Consider the following 19717-nt stretch of genomic DNA (forward strand, 5'->3'; position numbering starts at 1 on the left):
CACACTCCTTTAATCCCAGCACTTGGGACACAGAGGCAGGCAGATTTCTGAGTTTGAGGCCAGCCTGGTCTACAGAGTGAGTTCCAGGACAGCCAGGGCTAGACAGAGAATACCTGTCTCAAAACAAACAAACAAACAAACAAACAAACAAACAAAAACCAAACAAAGAAGACAGGTATAGCTGGGCAGTGGTGGCTTTTAATCCCAGCACTTGGGAGGCAGAGGCAGGGGGATGACAGTGATAGAATAATGATCAATAATCATGTTAATCAATAATCAATACGAATCGATGTTCAATAACCAATACTAGTCAATAACCAAAAGTGATCAATAATCATGATAATCAATAATCGATAATCAGCAGACAGTGCTAATCAATAATCAATAGCTAATAATGATAAATAATTGATGGTGCATGACTTTAATCCCAGCACTTGGGAGGTAGAAGCAGGCAGATTTCTGAGTTCATGGCCAGCCAGGGCTACAGAGTGAGTTCAGGTATTGCCAGGGCTACGCAGCGATAGCAGCCAGAGACTACATTTCCCATAAGGACTTCTGCCAAGATGGCAGTTGCAGAACTAATTGCGCACGCGCAGCAAACTCAATCCAATATGGCGGCCAGCCTTCATACTACATATCCCATGATGCCACGAGGAAAAAGAAAGATGGTGGCCGGCGGGAGACTACATTTTTCATGACGGCTCTGGCCAGGTGCAAAGGCATGATGTATGGAAATCCCAAACGGAGCCGAGTGACAGCACCACCAGACAACCGCTGTCACCGTCACAGTCCGGGAAAAGCATCTCTGTCCCAGTGGTATCGGCGGCCTCCTTCTGACGTCACAGACCGTGCAACGCAATCCTATTGCCCGCCGCTGGGCTGCCTCAGACCGGGGAGATGACCAGAGCTTCCAGGTACCATGGCAGGCGGGCCTATGGATACGCCCCCAGGCTTGTAGGAAGGAGAACTGTATCATGTTGGGCATTGTTATTAAAAGACCCTCAGGAGGGGAGACCCTCACTCTAGTCTCTAATAACTGGCAAGACAGCAAGAGGCTTTATTTCGGGAATCATCCAGCTGAGGTCGAGACTCACAGCAAAAAGTGTCGACCTCGAGGCCAGGGGGAGAAGGGTATTTAAAGGAAAAAAACACAAACCAGGGGTGTTAGGGGGAAACCAAGGAAGGATATCATAAAAATAATGGAAAGTCCAATCCATCATTCAGTCGGTCATGTGGGAAACATCTTGTACATGTTTTTCTCAGGAATTGAATCTTGCTCAAACTTCTACTTTGTGGTCACCCAGTTCCCAGAATGACCCAGCTGACCTGTAGTTTTAGTTCTGCTTTCTTTGTGGTCAGCTGGTTCCTGGAACCTGGAGCTAGTGAACTGGTTGGCCTACATTCTTGGCTCAGCTCTAGGGGGTCATACAAACTTTCCATACCCTTTATAAATTTTTATATCTTTCAATTGTCACCTGGTCATCATTTTCATGAGGACACAAGGGTCACCAGTGTGTGTGAAACTGACCATTGATGGATTGTGATTACTACTCTGGGCTTTCATTTTAAGATCTAAAGTAAAGTACTTAAGTACAGACATAGTGGTACATGCCTTAAATCCCAGGAGATGAGCGTCAAGCAGTTCTCTGATTCAAGTCTTCCTGGTACAGGAAATGTTTTAGGTAAAAAAAAGCTTAGATACAGGCAAAGGGTTACACATGTATTACCCAGCATTCAGGAGACAGAGCCATGCAGATCTCTGAGTTCAAGGTTCATCTACTGAGTAAGATCCAGGACAACTGAGCTTAGGCAGTGAAGTTGTTGAAAAATATAAAGCTGGTGATGATGTAATAGAAGGGGCCATGTTCCAGCCCCAGCAAGCAGAGGAACTCAGCAACTTTGTCCATGTGGCTCTGGGAGAAAAGAATATAAGGAATGACTGACACAATTGATGCTGGTTGGCTGTAGTTAAAAAATTAGTGAAGATGAAGAAGAAACCAGCATCACTGAGGTGAAATCTTCTGGTGAGTGTTTTCTGAGAGGACAAAGAAGCTGTGTTCCAGAGATAGCCAAGGTTGTACCTTGTTGTGCACCTGGAGTTGATCATGTGTGAGAATCACCCAGGTGGTATTGGTTTTTAGGCATAAATGAATCTCATGCAGAGCAGCTAAGGCTTGGCACAGTGAAGGGAGTGTATGACAGAAATGCAGCGAATCCTAGTCACAGGGGAAGAACCCAGCATATTGAAGATGTCAGTCCCATGGGATGATCAGAAACAACAGCAGCAGCTGTAGAGCAGAGTCAAGCAGAACCTAGAGTGGAATAGATGGAAGAGCTGGAGAAGTGACCCAATCTCCTTTGAGGAACGCAGATGATCATGTGTGGATCCCAGATACTGGAACAAGAAGCTGTAATACTGAAGTTACCTTTGAAACCCTAATATTTTGAGATTCCAGAGCTGTGGGATACCTGCTCAGGAAAACAGTTCCAGACAGTGCAGTAACAGATAGTGAGGCAGGTCTTTGGATCAAGTACTTTTTTGACTGCCATGCATGGCTTGTGCTTGAACAGGAGCATGTTTCAATAATGACTGCAGGCACAAAGATGAGTTTGTAAAGCCCAATTAATTCTGTTTTAGAGAGTGCACAAAGTCCATTTGACTAAACATCCTATGACAACGCCTCCTTGTCAACAGCCAGTCAAGGTACAACTGCAGGGTTAAGCTACATATCGATAACTAATACACCTTACAGAGAAAAAGTTAGTCTACCTATCATGATTATCAGATGGTTTTGCCCCCTTGATTGGTTCCTGCAGATTATGCCAGTAATGCAGCTTTTAAAATATTAAGTTGCCGGCCTGCATGTTAATGTCCCAATCTTGCTGTAACTGAAATAAATACCCAGCACTCCTAGACTTGGTCTCTCAGATTTGATCTCACGTGAGGCTGACTGGTGAGAATCCTTATTACAGACCTCATAATAAAGACCTCCATGTGTTTGCATTACAATAGGCTCCTTGTTGGTTGTTGGGGTCTCTCTGACTTGGACATAACATCTTAATGCATTGACTGGAACCCCAAGACCCTCAGGACTCCCGACTAAAGGATTGAAAGGCCGGTTGTTAAGATGAACCATTGTTTCTATGTCAGTGGCTTGTCTGCCAGATTTGTGTGTGTGCTTTGGTTTTCAGGTTTTTCTTGAGTATCTGTGGAGGGAGATGACTAAATTGAACCTGGAACCCTGCTACAGTGGATACGCTGGAGAGTCATAGCCCCAAAGTGCTACGAAGATGTTCCAGAGCCTGGTATAGTGGACAGTGTTTCTCTGGTCTTAATTTCTGGGAAGGTTAGAACAGACTTGGAACCCTGCTACAGGGCTCACACTTGCCATCTTGTCTTCATTTTCTCCTTTGTCCAAGTGGAGTAATTTGTTGGGAAGCCTTTACCGCCCCCTTGTGACTGTCCATTTTGTGTGTGGCACTTTGTCATTCTCTCACTGAGGAAATGAGACAGACCCCATCCTAATCAATTTAGTTACCAGCCCCACACCTTGGGTTAAATCCTTCTTAACAACAGGACCTAGACCTATTGACTAGTCCATGACAGAGAGCTCTTCGAAGACAGCATCCAGGGCAAAATCAGTCTCTGCCTACCTGTTTTACAGGGTAGAAAGACAAAGACCTCATTTCCCACCTCCTGAACTACCCTCTACAGTTCATATGTGACTCTGTAGTTTTGAACTTACAGCTGTCATAAGTTGGAATTTTGTTCTTCATCGATTCTAACAAATTTAGCATGTCTTCCTTGGATCAGAAATCCTGTCCTTTGTGGGTATATTTGTGGGTATATTTGGGTTGTTTGGGACAATCTGCTTTTCTGTCCACCTTCCAGTTGTTTTAGCCTCCTCTTTGGTAGAATTCCCTGGAAACCCAGCGTTAAAGATGCTCACCCCAGGTCAGCACAGCCTCTGAACTCCCCATTCCAGTGTATCCTTCACTACTCTGAGCCAGGTTCCCTCCCTATTATGTCTTTGCTCAGCCAAAACTCCAAGTTCCTCATGGGGTGGCAGGAGCTTCTGTATTGATATGGTTAGCTCATTGGTTTTGAGTTTTTACAAGTTCCTCATTTATTATTGTATCTGTGTCATACTTGTTTTCGGTTCTCAGCATTTCAGAGCTACAGTCATCTGAAGTAACCTCATTGAGGGCGTGTCCTCATCAGGATGGCTGGTTGCTATGTCTGTGAGAGATAGTGTAGATGATTGGTTAGGAAGACTCTTCTATGCTGGGCAGTGGTGGTGCACGCCTTTAATCTCAGCACTTGGGAGGCAGAGGCAGGCAGATTTCTGAGTTCAAGGCCAGCCTGGTCTACAGAGTGAGTTCCAGGACAGCCAGGGCTACATAGAGAAACTGTGTCTCGAAAAACCAAAAAAAAAGGAAGACTCTTCCACTGAGGATGGCAATATCCCTAAGCAAGTGGTCCTGGGTTGGATGAAAGAGCAGGCTGAGCTTGAGACAGTGACCAAGCAAGAGAGCAAGCCAGGAGACAGTGTTGTCCATGCTTTTTGCCTTCAGTTTCTAATCTAAGCTCCCAAAATGATAGACTGATCTGTCAGAGCCATGTACAACAACCACTTATTACCTTAGATGCTTTTGCTTAGAGGATTCAATCACAGCAGCAGAATATCAAGTTAGAACAACAACATGGTATCAAAGGGTTATTTTGCTGCTGGACCGAATCTACATAGTAGATTGCATTCTTGTGGACAAGAACAAATTTTGGGTAAAAAGGTTTTTGGATTTGTTGTTGTCTCTAACTCTCCACTGGGGGTCCTGCCTGACTGCAGATGTGGCCTCTTCAGCATCCATATCTTACTGCTATGCATCTCAGCTAAGATCAACTCCATAGTCTCTCGCCACACCTGTTGCTGGTTCTCCCCGATTCCCCTTCTTATCTGCTCTCCCATGCAATTCTCTCTCTCCCATCTGCCTCCTATGACTGTTTTATTCCGGATTCTGAGAGAGATTCACCCATGCCCATTTGGGCCTTCCTTCTTGTTTAGCTTCTTTGGGTCTATAGAGTGTAGTGTGGGTTTCCTTTTTTTTTTTATGACTATTATTCACTTGTAAGTGGGTACATACATGCATATGCTCTTAGATCTGGGTTACCTCACTCAGGATAATAGTTTCTAGTTGTATCCATTTGCCTTCAAAATTCATGATGTCCTTGTATTTTGTAGCTGAATAGTTTTTCCTTTTGTAAATGAACCACATTTTCTATATCCATATTTTGGTTGAGTGACATCTGGGATTTTTCCAGTTTCAAGCTGTTATAAATAAAATGGCTATGAACTTTGTAAAGTCCCTACTCTAGGTCCACCGCCTGCACAGGGTCCCTCTATCCAATATCCTCTGTTTCTCCTTTGAAGAAGGTGTGGGCCCCTGGGTATCTCCACACCACTGTGCATCAAGTCTCTGCTGGGTTAAGTTCATCCTTTCCATTGAAGCCAGACATGGCAGCCCAGTTCACGGAGCATATTCCAAAGATAGACAACAGCTTTAGGGACAGCCCTTGGTACAGTTGTTGGAGGACCATCATGAAGACTGAGCTACACATCTGCTACATATGTTCCAGGGGCCTTAGTCTAGACTGTGTGTGCTATTGGTTTGTGGATCAGGCTCTGTGTGTCCCCAAGGGTCCAAGTTAGTTGAGACTGTTGGTCTTCCTGTGGAGTTCCTATCCTCTTCAGGGCCATCAATCCTTCCCCCAACTCTTCCATAACAGTCCCCAAGAACCATTCAATGTTTGACTATGGTTTTCTGTATCTGTTTCAAGTCAGCTGCTGGGTGGAGCCTCTTAATGGACAATTATGCAACGCTCCTGTGTATAACAAACTATCCCTAATAATATCATGGATTAGTGCTTGTTCATAAGGAGGGTCTCCATTTGGGCAAGTTTCCATTGGCCATTCCCTCAGTCTCTGCTCCAGCTTTACCCCTGTATTTCTTTTTAGACAGGACAGATTTTGTTCTGTGTGTCTACTGTGTTGTGGTTGAAACTGATTCTTCAGCTTTCTTCTCATGTTCCCATACATTCCCCATTTGGTCTCAGCCCCTAAATCACATAAGATACAGTATAAACATTTGGTATTCAATATTAAGCTATTTTGCAAGCCTGGTGAATTTATATTTTTAACTTTATATCTTTTGTTTATTGTTTTTGAGACTAAATTTCTCTGTGAAGACCTTTTTGTGCTGATAGCAGATATAGAAACAGCAGAAGCCACCTGACATGTTTTTGTAAAATAAGCACATGCTTCTGTGTACCTCTTCATCCACATCTTTAACTTTAAAATTCGGCAAAATATATTATATTATATTTCTCTAAATGGCATATGTTCATGATATTGATACTGCCTGAGGCTTCACACTCATTGGATTCCAGGTGTATGTCATTTGCCTTACCCTTGTGTTTGTTTTGAAATTTTTGAATAAATAAGTATTGTGCCTGTGTGGATGGATATGAATATCATGCCTCATCTTTACTTTTGTCAGAAGATGTCCTCAGTCCTCTTGATCTTGAAGTAATGGGTAGTTGTTGATTCCCATGTAAATACTAGAAATTGACCACCATTATGTGGAAGACCAGCAGGAGCTTTCCACTCCTACGCTATATCTCCTGCCCTATGTTCCTTATTTCTGATCAACATATACATTACTAATATTTTCATCTGTCTATTTTTAACTGTTTAAACATGCATTCCCTTGTAGTAAAATTTATTAATGTTGCTGTTTAAACTGGTTCACTTCATGTTTTTGCAAGATGGATACAGCACTGCAGTGAATGTATAATTCTTTGTAGGAACTTCAGTAAAGAATTATGAGTTCTCTCTATCATTTTTATTTCCTTGGTTGATTTTTACAGGGGAGTGAGGGTCTTCATATGTAACTTTTAATGTCCTGCAAAACATCACATAGACCATGCCAGCATCCAGCTCAATGACATACACCTGCCTGTACCTTTGTGATTAAAGACATGAGCAAATACACACAGCTTTCCCAACATTTTTGTAGTTAGTAATTGTTCATACAGCCTTTCAGATGTTTGTTCAGTACAGTTGATCTGTTTCCCCCTGTATATCCCTCTCAATTGCCATTTGTGTTGCAAGGCTCCATCCTATTCAAAGGGATCAGAAGCAAAACAGGTGAAACTTATAATTCAATTTCCTTCTAAAATGACAGAATGATTATATTATAACTTCTGTTTCAGGAAATAAGTGGAGGAAGCACAAGAATTACATTACTACATTGTCTAGAAAATATCCATTTATTTACAGTGATTTTAGGATCATGCTTTGTGTTGTACACATGTGTGTGATATTTTAGGATGCAGTGACTTATGATGATGTGCATGTGAACTTCACTGCAGAAGAGTGGAATTTGCTGGATCCTTCCCAGAAGAATCTCTACAAAGATGTGATGCTGGAGACCTACCAGAACCTCACAGCTACAGGTAAGACTGAGAATTTTGTGTTGCTTTTCAAAATAATGGAACAAGTGATTCTTGGTTATTGAAGAGCCTTTGTTATTTCAATTGAGAACAAAGAAGATTAAGCTGAATAAATCAGGTTTAGTGCTGTCAAAATTCACTGTAACTTGAATTTTACCTAATTTCCAATATTACATCATTCATTTTCTGGTACTGTGTTTTAGGTTACAGTTGGGAAGATCATCATATTGAAGAACAATATCAAAGTTCTAGAAGATGTGAAAGGTAGTTTTCATGTACAAGCTGATACAAATATGCCTGTGAGGAAATTTTAATGTGTTCTGGAAGCTCTAAAGAAAAGCTAGTGTGTAAAAAACTCAGTCCTTTAAGTATAGCTATGATTATAATATTCTCACAAAGCCGTGTTCTTCAATATCAGTTATCTGATTTACGTTTTAAGGCATTCCTCTAAGGAAGAAGACATGGAAACAATGCCTTAAGAGATACCTTTAATTGATTTGTAGCTCCATTAGAGCTTTGCTGTGGGATTACCAATCTGAATAGTTTCATAATATTTAGATGATGCACATTGAATAGTGATAAATGTATATCCAAAGCCATCTAATAAGCAAATAGTCCATGGTAAATTTGGTGATACTCATATTCCTGTAATGACATTTGTAAGTTTATTGAGTGGTCAGTTAGTGAGAGTGAAGAAAGGCATGGAGAAACCTTAATCCATATACCACATGTCTACAAAGAAAATGTCAAATGGTGTGAATTCAATTTGGAAACCTTTCACTCATTCTTCTTTTATTAGGTATATCAATTGTCAGAATGGATAAAACCTTGTGAGCATAGGGATGTTGAAAGAAGCAACGAACCTCTTTCTACTCCAGAACAATGAGAAGATATGTAGCATTCTCTGTTAGACTTTCTGAATATGATAGACATTTACAAATAATTGGTTTTCTGACATTAGTGGGGACATTCCCAAGTCACAGTGCAGAAAATCTCTATGGGTACCAGAAGTTTGGAAATTCTTCTGTTTGTCCTGGCTCACAGTGCTGCTGAGGTGTGATTTAAACTACAGGAAAAACTAAGAAAGCAAACAGTGTTTTAATACTCTGATGTCTTCAGTCATGTGAAATACATGATATAGAAATCTCATATAGAAAAAGGATGTTATAAATGTGAGCTACATGATCTTACCATCACAGGTATTTTCAAAGAGGTAAAGCAACCCACAGTGAGCAAGTACAACCATGAACATCAAAGGGATAAAACCTTACTATCTGAGTGTTCTTTATTATTAGACCAGCTGCAAAATTTATTCATATTGATAAAAGTATTGATCAGGGTAATAAATGTAGTAAAGCTTTCACATGTGCCCATTATTGTTGCAGGCATGAAATAATTCATACTGGAGAGAATCCACATGAATGTAATCAATGTGGTAAAGCCTTTGCAAGATCCAGTCATCTCCAAAAACATAAAAGAAGACACACTGGAGAGAAACCCTATGAATGTAATCAATGTGGTAAAGCCTTTTTACATCACAGTGGTCTCCAAGACCATAAAAGGACACATACTGGAGACAAACTTTATGAATGTAATCAATGTGGTAAAGCCTTTTCACATCTGGGTCATCTCCAAGTCCATAAAAGTACACATGCTGGAGAGAAACCTTATGAATGCAACCAATGTGGTAAAGCCTTTTCATGGCACAATACTCTCCAAAGACATAAAAGAACACATACTGGAGAGAAACCTTATGAATGCAATCAATGTGGTAAAGCTTTTTCACGTCACAGTAGTCTCCAAAGACATAAAAGAACACATACTGGAGAGAAACCTTATGAATGTAATCAATGTGGTAAAGCCTTTTCATGTTACAGTAGTCTCCAAAGACATAAAAGAACACATACTGGAGAGAAACCTTATGAATGTAATCAATGTGGTAAAGCCTTTTCAGGTCACAGTAGTTTCCAATATCATAAAACAACACATACTGGAGAGAAACCTTATCAATGTAATCAATGTGGTAAAGCCTTTTCATGTCACCGTTATCTCCAAAGACATAAAAGAACACACACTGGAGAGAAACCCTAAGAATGTAATGAATGTGGTAAAGCCTTTTCAGATAACAGTAGTCCCCAATATCATAAAAGATCACATACCAGAGAGAAACCTTATGAATGTAATCAATGTGGTAAAACCTTTGCTAGGCCCAGTCATCTCCAAAGACACAAAAGTACACATACTGGAGAGAAACATGAATGCAATCAATGTGGTAAAGCCTTTTCACGTCAGAGTGGTCTCCAATATCATAATAGAACACATACTGGAGAGAAACTGAATGTCATGAATGAGGTGAAGCCTTTCCAGGACACAGTCATCTCTGATTACACAAAAGAAAATGTGCAGAGTGAAACCTTATGAATGTAGTCAATGTGGTAAAGCCTTTGCTTGTCACTGTACTCTCCAAACACTTGAAGGAACATACGCTTCAGAGAAACCTTACAGATGTGATGAATGTGATAAGGCTGTGCATATCTCTTTCATCTCCAAAGACAGAAAAGAACAGAAACTGAGCAAAAACCTTTTGATTGTTCTAAAGTTGGGAAATTGTTTACATGCCACAGTGGTTTCTGAATACAGAAATGAACACATATGAGTGAGAAACCATCTGAAAGTAATCAACATGTTAAAGCCTCTGCATGTCCTAATCATTTTTAAAAGCATGAAAGAATTTATAGTAAAAATAAACTCTGGTGATCTAAATTTGTTTGACCCTAAGAAGTTGCAATATTAAGAGATGTGCCTTGTGGAAGATATTACCTTTTTGAAGGAATTGAATTACTATGGTGGTGGTCTTTGGAGCTCAGGCCAGTACAAAACAGACCCTCCTACCACTTGGCTGGAAGACAGTCTCTTCCTGGATGCCTTCTCATGAGGATGCAGAACTCTCAGCTCCTTCTCCAGCTCATGGCTGCCTGCATGCTGACATTCCTGCTATGATGGCAATGGACTAAACATTTGAAAGTGTAAGCCAGGCCCAATTAAATATTTGCCTTTAACACAGTTGCCTTGGTTACAATGTCTCTTTTTAGCAATGAAAATTCTATCTGAGACAGAAGATGGTACCCCAGACTTAAGTATTGCTACGATAGGCCTGATTATATTTTTTTGTTTTGTTTTATGGAGCAATGTGAATTTTTAGACTTTGGGATTGTATATGCATTAAGTGGAACTTACTGGGCCATCCTAGTAGGAATATGAAACACATATGTACTGAGGGTGATTTGAATTTTGTGTATAGTTTTTATGATGTTTAGCTGAAGAATGTTGCTGCCTTTTGCCCTTGTCTGTAGAGTGTCCTTGAAGATAAGGTAAAGAGGTTGATATTCATTGCATTGACAAAGGAAGTCTCAGTGAAGCCAGCAAAGCCTTTGACCTGTGTTTAGTCTCATGATGATTTGAGCAAGCATGGTAATCTTAGAAAGAAAAAATATAAAATGTTAGGTCAAAAGAGAAAATCTAATCAGGAAGTTGAATGAAGCTAAATTCTGTGATCAATGATATTAAATGGAATTAAAGGAACGGTGACATTAGGGCAAGATTCCATCCACCTAAACTTATGGATGTGAAGTTGGACAAAGGAGAACTGAATCGTGTTAGGCATTATTATTACCTAGTTGTTTTTTTCATGTGGACACAAGAGTTACTAGTATGTGTGAAGTTGACAATTGATGGATTGTGATTACTATTCTGGGTTATCATTTTAAGATCTAAAATAGCTGGGCGGTGGTGGCGCACGCCTTTAATCCCAGCACTCGGGAGGCAGAGGCAGGCGGATTTCTGAGTTTGAGGCCAGCCTGGTCTACAGAGTGAGTTCCAGGACAGCCAGGACTACACAGAGAAACCCTGTCTCAAAAAACCAAAAAAAAAAAAAAAAAAAAAAAAAAAAAAAAAAAAAAAATCTAAAATAAAATACTTAAGTACAAGCATGGAGGTATATTTCTTACATCCCAGATAAACTTCAAGCAGATCTCTGATTCAAGACTTCCTAGTACAGAACACATTTTAAGTAAGAAAAAGTTTAGGTATGTGCAAAGTGTTACACGTGTATTACCCAGCATTCAGAAGACAGAGCCATGCAGATCTTTGAGTTCAAGGTTCATCTACAGAGCAAGTTCAAGGACAGCCAATCTTAGGCAGTGAAGTTGTTGAAAAATAGAAAGCTGTTGATGATGTAATAGAAGGGGCCATGTTTGGGCCCCAGCAAGCAGAGGAATTCAGGAACTTTGTTCATGTGGCTCTGCTTTTAGAGGAAAGAATAAAAGGGACGACTGAGACAATTGATGCTGGTTGGTTGTAGTTCGAAAATTAGTGGGGATGAAGAAGAAACCAGCATCACTGAGGTGAAATCTTCTGGTGTTTTCAAAGAAGAGAATGAAGTTGTATTCCAGAGGTAGCCAAAATTGTCCCTTGTGGTGCAGCTTGACTCAGTCCTGTGTAAGACTCACCCAGGTGGCACTGGTTTTAAGGCATGAATGTTTCATGCAGTGCAGCTGAGGCTTGGCACCATGAAGGGAGCATGAGAGGAACACAGTCAAGACTGTTTGTCACAGAAGTACCCAGCATATTGAAGATGTCAGTCCCATGGGATGAGCAGAAAGAACAGCAGCAGCAGTTGAGTGGAGTCAAGCAGAACCTAGTGTCCTATAGAGGGCAGAGCTGGAGAGAGACCCAGCTTCTTTTGAGGAGCACAGAAAATCATCTGTGGATCCCAGATACTGGAACAAGAAGCTGTAATTTTGAAATTACTTTGGAGACCAAAGAGTTTTAGATTCCCAAGCTATGGAATACCTTCTCAGGAAAACTACTTTCAGAAAATATAATCAGCCAAAGAGAAAGAATTGTGTTGCAGTGAGCAGGGCAGGAAGGAGTTGGAGATCTGAAGAATGCTTTGACATCAGACATGGAGATGCAGATTTTGGAGATTTCCTTGCTGGCTTTTGGTCTTCTTTTGCCCTAGTATTTCTTCACAATGTTGATTAGGAATGGTGACCTATATTCTGTGAATTTGGATGAATATTATGTGCTATTTTTTGAAAGTACAGGGGATCATAGTTACATGATTGGAATGATCTCAGAAGAGACTTTGAACATTGGAGTTTTAACATTTATGAGACTTCTATAGATGATGGGGACTTTTTAATTTGAACCTCACATATTTTGTATTATGCTATTTTTAAGTATGGTCTCCATACACTCATGTGTTTGCACAATCATATGGGGGCCAGGCAGTGGAATGTGGTAGTGTAAATATGCTTGGCTCAGGGAGTGGGAGCAAGTTACTATGAGATGTGGCCTTGGAGGAAGTGCATCACTATGGGGGTGGTCTTTGAATTTCCACCCAGTGCAGAATGGGCCCTCCTATTAGCTCCCTGGCAGACAGTCTCTTCCTGGCTGCCTTTGGATCAAGATGCAGAACTCTCAGCTTCTTTGCCAGCATCATGTTTTCTTGCATGCCTGCCATGCTTCCTGCTATGATAAAAAGGACTAACTCTCTGAAACTGTAAGCCAGTCCCCATTAAACTGTTGTTTTTAAAGGAGTTGCCTTGTTCATGATTTCTTTTCATAGCAATGAAAATACTAAGACAGAAACCCTGTGAGTGTATTTAATACAGTCAAGCCTTTGCACAATTCTGTAGTCTTCATTATCATGAAAGAATGTGTGCTAGAGAAAAACCTTATGAATATTTTTAGTATAAGGAAGCATCGCACACCTCTAAAGTCTTCATTATTATGAACATATTCATACTGGACAGTGGTTACACACTGTGGTTAAGTCTTTATGTTATGGGGTCCACTGAGATCCAATACAACTCAAACACAGGACAAGGCAAATGATAAGAATTTCTTGTAATCATGTCACTGCTGATGAATCAGGACCACAAAATTACACTCAGAAGCTTAGCTGGAGTATCCCCAGCCTCACCCCTACCCTGAATCAGAAAGTTATATAGCTTCCAAAAGTCAAAACCACAAAGTCCTGTGCCAAGTTACAGTTACATTTTTCTCCCAATCACAGTTTTTTGTTGTTGTTGTTGTTGTTACTCTATGTCAAATGATACAGAATGTAGGTTGTACGGTCTATACTATATAGCCATTAGTTCTTTTGTGGTTAAGAACATGCATTATATTTTGAGGAATAAAACATGAATAACAGAAATTATGGTTAGGAACAGTTGTCATGTTTTGGGGAACAAACCATGAATAATGAAAGCTGGTCAGATATTATTAAGTACACAGGTCCCCTATGACCTGGAACTTAAACTTAGTTTCAGTTTATGATTAAATGGAAATTGGTAACAAAAAGGCAGTCCTTAGGGCAAGTTTCTTTTGATTCTTCCCAACATTTGTATATTATAGACATATTTGAATATGTAACAGAGAACATATTGAAGATATATCTTACAAATTTTATCAATGAGATAAAACCTTTTCACAACACAGTCATCTATGAACATGGAAGAACACATCCTGGAGAGAAATGCTATGCATAAGCAATGTGGTAAAGCCTAGGCATGTGGCAGTCATCTTAGAAACCATGAGATAAAGTCATAATGCAACAAACCCCACAAACCTAGTCAATGCATTAAAGCTGTGTACTTTCTGGTATCTTTATATAAGAGTAAACTCTTCAGCATGGAATCAGTCTATTAAAGCCTTTGTGTATCACAGTCACCTTTGAGGACTCTCAAGAATACCAAAAGTAATCTGTGACTACAAAGAATTTGGTAAGGTCTTACCCAACACACTGAGTTATTCAAGGTTATTTATTATGAGGAAAAAATTGTGTCAAGCGTCAACAATCAATTCAAACTTTATGGTGTTTCTGTATTTTGTTTGCACTTGCAAACTCATTTGTAACACACTTACATTGAGTTACTCAAGTTTGTGTATTATGAGAAAAAATGTGACAAGCATCAACAATCAATTCAAACTTTATTATTTCTATTTTGTTTGCACATACAAACTCACTTGTAATGCCACTGAATTTTCTTTGCATTTTTTAGTTATTCATGTATCCAACAATGTTGTTGAAAGGGCTTATGAGCTCTAAGAATTACATTTGGGAAGTTTTGGTCCACTTGTATCATCTGCAAATAAAGACAATTTTGGCCAGGTAGTGGTGGCACACCCCTTTAATCCCAGCACTTGGGAGGCAGAGGCAGGTGGATTTCTGAGTTCAAGGCCAGCATGGTATACAGCTGAGTTCCAGGAGAGCCAGGCTTAGAGAAACCCTGTCTGGAAAAAAAAAAAGATAATTTTACTTCCTCCTTTCTAATCTATATTACCTTTATCTTCCTCAGTTTTATTGCTCTTGCTAAACTTTTAGATAGTATTTTAAATAGATACGGAGAGAATGGATCACCTCATCTTGTTTGTCAATTAGGGGAATTAATATGAATGTCTCTCCATTTAATTAATTGTTGGGTATAGGTTTGCAGTAAAGTGACATTATGTTTAGGTGTGTCCTTTGTATCCTTAATTACTCCAGGAACTTTATCATAAAGTGGGATTAAATATTGTCACAGAATTATTCATCATCTAATGAGATGACCACTTGTTTTATTTTCTTACACATTAAGCACATTATATTAAACCATTCCTGGATCTCTTTAATGGAGCCTGCCTCATTGATCATGGAGGATGATCTTTTGAAGTGTTTTCTATTTTACTTATTTTATTAAATATTTTTGCATCTGTGGTTTTAAGGGAAAATGGTCTGTAATTCTTTTTTGTAGCTGAGTCTTTATATTGATTTGGATATTTGCATAACCATGGGTTCACAAAATAAAATCAGCTAAGGTTTCCTCTTTTTCTATATTGTTGGATACTTTGAGGAGTATTCTCATGAACTTCTTTTTGGAAATCTGGTAGGATTCTACCCTAAAACTCATGGCCCTGGCCTCTATTTGTTGGCAGACTTGCAATGACTTCTGTTTTTCTAGGTGTTTAGGTCTGTTTAAGTATTTACCTTAGTTTCATTTAACTTTGGTAAGTGGAACCTATTGAGATTAGCCTTTAGTTTTAGAATTTCTAATTTGGTGGTGTACAGGCATTTTGAAACTATGTCTTTATCATTCTCTAGCTTTCTTAATTGTTTGTTATTTTGTCACCATTCTTATTTTAGATTTCATTAATTTGGATATTCTCTGTCTTTTAATAAGTGTTTCTATTTGGTCCAATAAAAGGCTCAAAGGACCAACTCCATGTTTCATTAATTCTTTGTATTCTTCTCTTTCTATTTTATGGATTTTGCTCCCAATTTGACAATGTCTTGATATCCACTTCTTTTCTTCATTGCTCACTCACTTCTTTCTGTTCTAAACTTTAGAGGATGCTCTTAAATTGCCAGTGTGAGAGCTCTCCAATTTTTTTATGTAGGGATTTCATACTATGAACTTTCATCTTAGAGACAGTATCATTTCTTTGTGTTCCATAAGATTCTGCATGTTGCATATTCATTTGCATTGACTTCTATAAGGTCTCTAATTTCTTCCTTTATTTCTGTCTTAACCTAGTTTTCACTCAGTAGTGAGGTGTGCAGTTTCCAGGAGGTTGTAAGCTTTGTGTTCTTTCTGGTTTTGTTGATATCCAGCTGTAATCCATGATGGTCTGATAAGATACATGGTGGGAGCTTCTTTTTCTTTTATGTATTGAGACCTGCAATGTGTCTGAATATGTTTGCAGTTTACAAGTGAGTTTCATGAGGTGCTAAGCAGAAGGTTTATTCTCTTCTATTTCAGTAGAATGTTCTCCAAATTTCAGCTGGATTCATGTTCATGCTATCAGTTAGCTAGAGTATTTCTCTAATTTTGGTCTGGAGAATTCATCCATTGGTGAGAATGGAGTGTTGAAATTTGCAAGTATAATGTATGAAGGTTATCATGTGATTTTTACTTTAAAACTCTTTATTTTACAAAGGTATGTGACCATGTATTTAAGGCATAGATGTTAAAAATTGAAATGTCATCTATGGTAATTTTTTCCCTTTGATGTATATGTGGTATCTTTCTCCATTTTTTTTTTTGTTTCTTAAAACTGCTTTAAAATGGATACACCAGCTTGCTTCTTTGGTCTATTTGCTTGGAATAACTTTTTACAACCCTTTACACTAAAGTAATGCTTCTTTTTTATGTTGAGCTATCTTTCTTTTTTTTCTTTTTTTCTTATTACAGTTTTTATTTTTTAATGATTTATTTATTTATTTTATGTATGTGAGTACACCATTTCTCTCTTCAGACACACAAGAAGAGGGCATCAGACCCCATTACAGATGGTTGTGAACCACCATGTGGTTGCTGGAAATAGATCTCAAGACCTATGGAAGACCAGTCAGTGCTCTTAACCACTGAGCCATCCTCTCCAACCCAAGCTATATTTCTTATATGCAATAGAAGGATAAGTTTGTGTTAGCATCCATTCTGTTAGCCTGTGTCTTTTTATAGTCATCTGAGGTCATTGATATTGAGAAAATCAATGAATGGTGATTGTTATCTCCTGATATTTTGTTGTTGTTACTGCTGCTGCTGGTCATGGTTGTGGTGTTGGGGTGTGTATGTGTGTGCTTTCCCTTCTTTTGTACATAACAAGATTATTTACTACCTGTATTTTCATATCTATCATTAATCTCCTTGGGTTGGATTCTTCCTTCTACACTTTGTGTAGTGTTGTTTATATAGATAGATCAGGATAGGGGATAGGATTAAGGTTAGGATTAGAAATCCCCAAGTAATATTTACCACAAGATGACTGTAATTATGATTTGTGTCCAATGATTGAAATGGAATGGAGAGTAAGATGATAGAGGATACTCAGTAGTCCTGGCTCTGGTTCTTTCTAGAAAAGGTCATACTGTGCTTTCAGATGCCTTTCCTTTAAAGAAGATGAAAAGGAAAGATTGTTCCAGTAACCCATTATTGGACATGGAAGTTGAAAGGCAAAATGCTGCTCCCTGTGGTGGTGCATGCCTTTAATCTCAGAGCCCAACAGACAAGTCAGGAAGATTATAACGCCAAGACCCAGCTCAGCTATCTAATGAATTTGAGGCTAGCTTAAGCTAAATTAAACCGTCTTACTTTCACCTCAAATATTTTCATTGAAACTGGTTAAAAAAGGTGTCATGTGAGTACATACATTCATACGTATCCCTTTCTACTTAATGTTTTTAGATGTCAATAAATGCATTGGAAAACAAGAAGAGTTAATAATAAAATATTAAAATTAATTTCTGTGGGAGAATTTAAGTTTACTTTAGCTTTTGGGTTTTCTCTTTTGCATCTATATTTCATTATTTTATGTATCAAACATGGATTCCTTGTGCAGTTTAATCAAAAGCACAAGCTATGACAAACAGTCTGCACAACAGTGTGGTCTGTAATGTGTTATTTCATTCTAATTCCTAGGGATTAAGAAAAAAATGAAATACACATTGTAGCCCAGCTGCAGAGGTCACATGTGGATCTGGAAAGTCTCTGGTACAAGAAGGCCAAGAAAATCTCCAGTGCTAAAGAAAAATCACAGAATTCCCAGGATGATATTTTGTTTTCTCGTTAAGCAGTACAAAAGCCTGCTTCTGAGCAAGACACTGACTTTGAACCTTCACAAGACCAAGGGCCTCTCCTCCCATTGATGCCCAACAGGGCTGTCTTCTGCTACATATGCAGATGGAGCCATGGGTCTCTCCATGTGTACTCTTCAGTTGGTGGTTTAGTCCCTGGGAGCTCTGGGGGGGTCTGGCTGGTTGATATTGTTGCTCTTCCTATGGGGTTGCAAACCCCTTCAGCTCCTTCAGTCCTTTCTCTAACCCCTCCATTGGGGACCCCATGCTCAATTCAATGGTTGGCTGCAGGTATCTGCCTCTGTATTTGTCAGGCTCTGGCAGAGCCTCTCAGGAGACAGCTATATCAGGCTCCTGTCAGCATGAACTTCTTTGTATCCATAATATTGTCTGCGTTCGGTGACGATATATAATATGGATCCCCAGGTGGGGCAGTCTCTGGGTAGCCTTTCCTTCAGTCTCTGCTCCACACTTTGTCGTCTCTGTATTTGCTCCTATGAGTATTTTGTTCCCTCTTCTAAGAAGGACCAATGAACTCACACTTTGGTCTTTTTTATTCTCTCTCTCTCTCTCTCTCTCTCTCTCTCTCTCTCTCTCTCTCTCTCTCTCTCTCTCTCTCCTGTTTGTTTTTTGAGACAGGCTTTCTCTGTGTAGCCCTGGCTGTCCTAGAACTCACTCTGTAGACCAGGCTAGCCTTGAACTCAGAAATCCGCCTGCCTCTGCCTCCCAAGTGCTGGGATTAAAGGCGTGCACCACCACTGTCCGGCTTGTCTTTATTCTTGAGTTTCATGTTGTCTGTGAACTCTATCAGGTATTCTGAGCTTTTGGGCTAATATCCACTTATCAGTGAGTGCATACCATGTGTGTTATTTTGCGTTTGGGTTAACTCACTCAGGATGATATTTTCTAGTACCTTCCATTTGACTAAGAATTTCATGAATTCATTCTTTTAAATAGCTGAGTAATACTCCATTGTGTAAATGTACAACATTTTCTGTATCCATTCCTCTGTTGAAGGACATCTGGGTTCTTTCCAGCTTCTGGATATTATAAATAAGGCTGCTATGAACATAGTGGAGCATATGTCCTTGTTATACATTGGAGAATCTTCTGGGTATATGCCCAGGAGTGGTATAGCTGGGTCCTCAGGTAATGCTATGTCAAATTTTCTGAGGAACTGCAAGTCTGATTTCCAGAGTGGTTGTACCAGCTTGCAATCCAACCAACAGTGGAGGAGTGTTCCTCTCTCTCCACATCCTCACCAGCATTTACTATCACCTGAGTTTTTTATCTTAGCCATTCTGACTGGTGTGAAGTGGAATCTCAGGGTTGTTTTGATTTTCATTTCCCTTATGACTAAGGATGTTGAACATTTATTTAGGTGTTTTTCAACCATTTGAGTTTTCTCAGTTAAGAATTCTTTGTTTAGATCTGTACTCCATTTTTAATAGAGTTATTTGATTGTCTGGAGTCTAATTTCTTGAGTCCTTTGTATACATTAGATATTAGCCCTCTATCAGATATAGGATTGGTAAAGATCTTTTCCTAATCTCTTGGTTGCCATTTTGTCCTATTGACAGTGTCCTTAG

The 19717-nt window shown here is 39.3% G+C and overlaps 1 protein-coding gene across 1 annotated transcript; it reads left to right on the plus strand.

The window, feature by feature from the left end:
• The first annotated feature begins 659 nt into the window (after positions 1-659).
• On the plus strand, positions 660-13110 carry LOC143441058 (uncharacterized). The gene is given in 6 exon segments (XM_076928134.1): positions 660-914; positions 3193-3306; positions 7387-7513; positions 7714-7774; positions 8896-9850; positions 9906-13110. Coding segments are annotated over 5 exon segments (1419 nt in total). The 5' UTR covers positions 660-914; positions 3193-3291; the 3' UTR covers positions 10167-13110.
• Positions 13111-19717: the final 6607 nt, after the last annotated feature.

The sequence above is a fragment of the Arvicanthis niloticus genome, chromosome 30, assembly GCF_011762505.2.
Source record: "Arvicanthis niloticus isolate mArvNil1 chromosome 30, mArvNil1.pat.X, whole genome shotgun sequence".
NCBI classification, from domain to species: Eukaryota; Metazoa; Chordata; class Mammalia; order Rodentia; family Muridae; genus Arvicanthis; species Arvicanthis niloticus.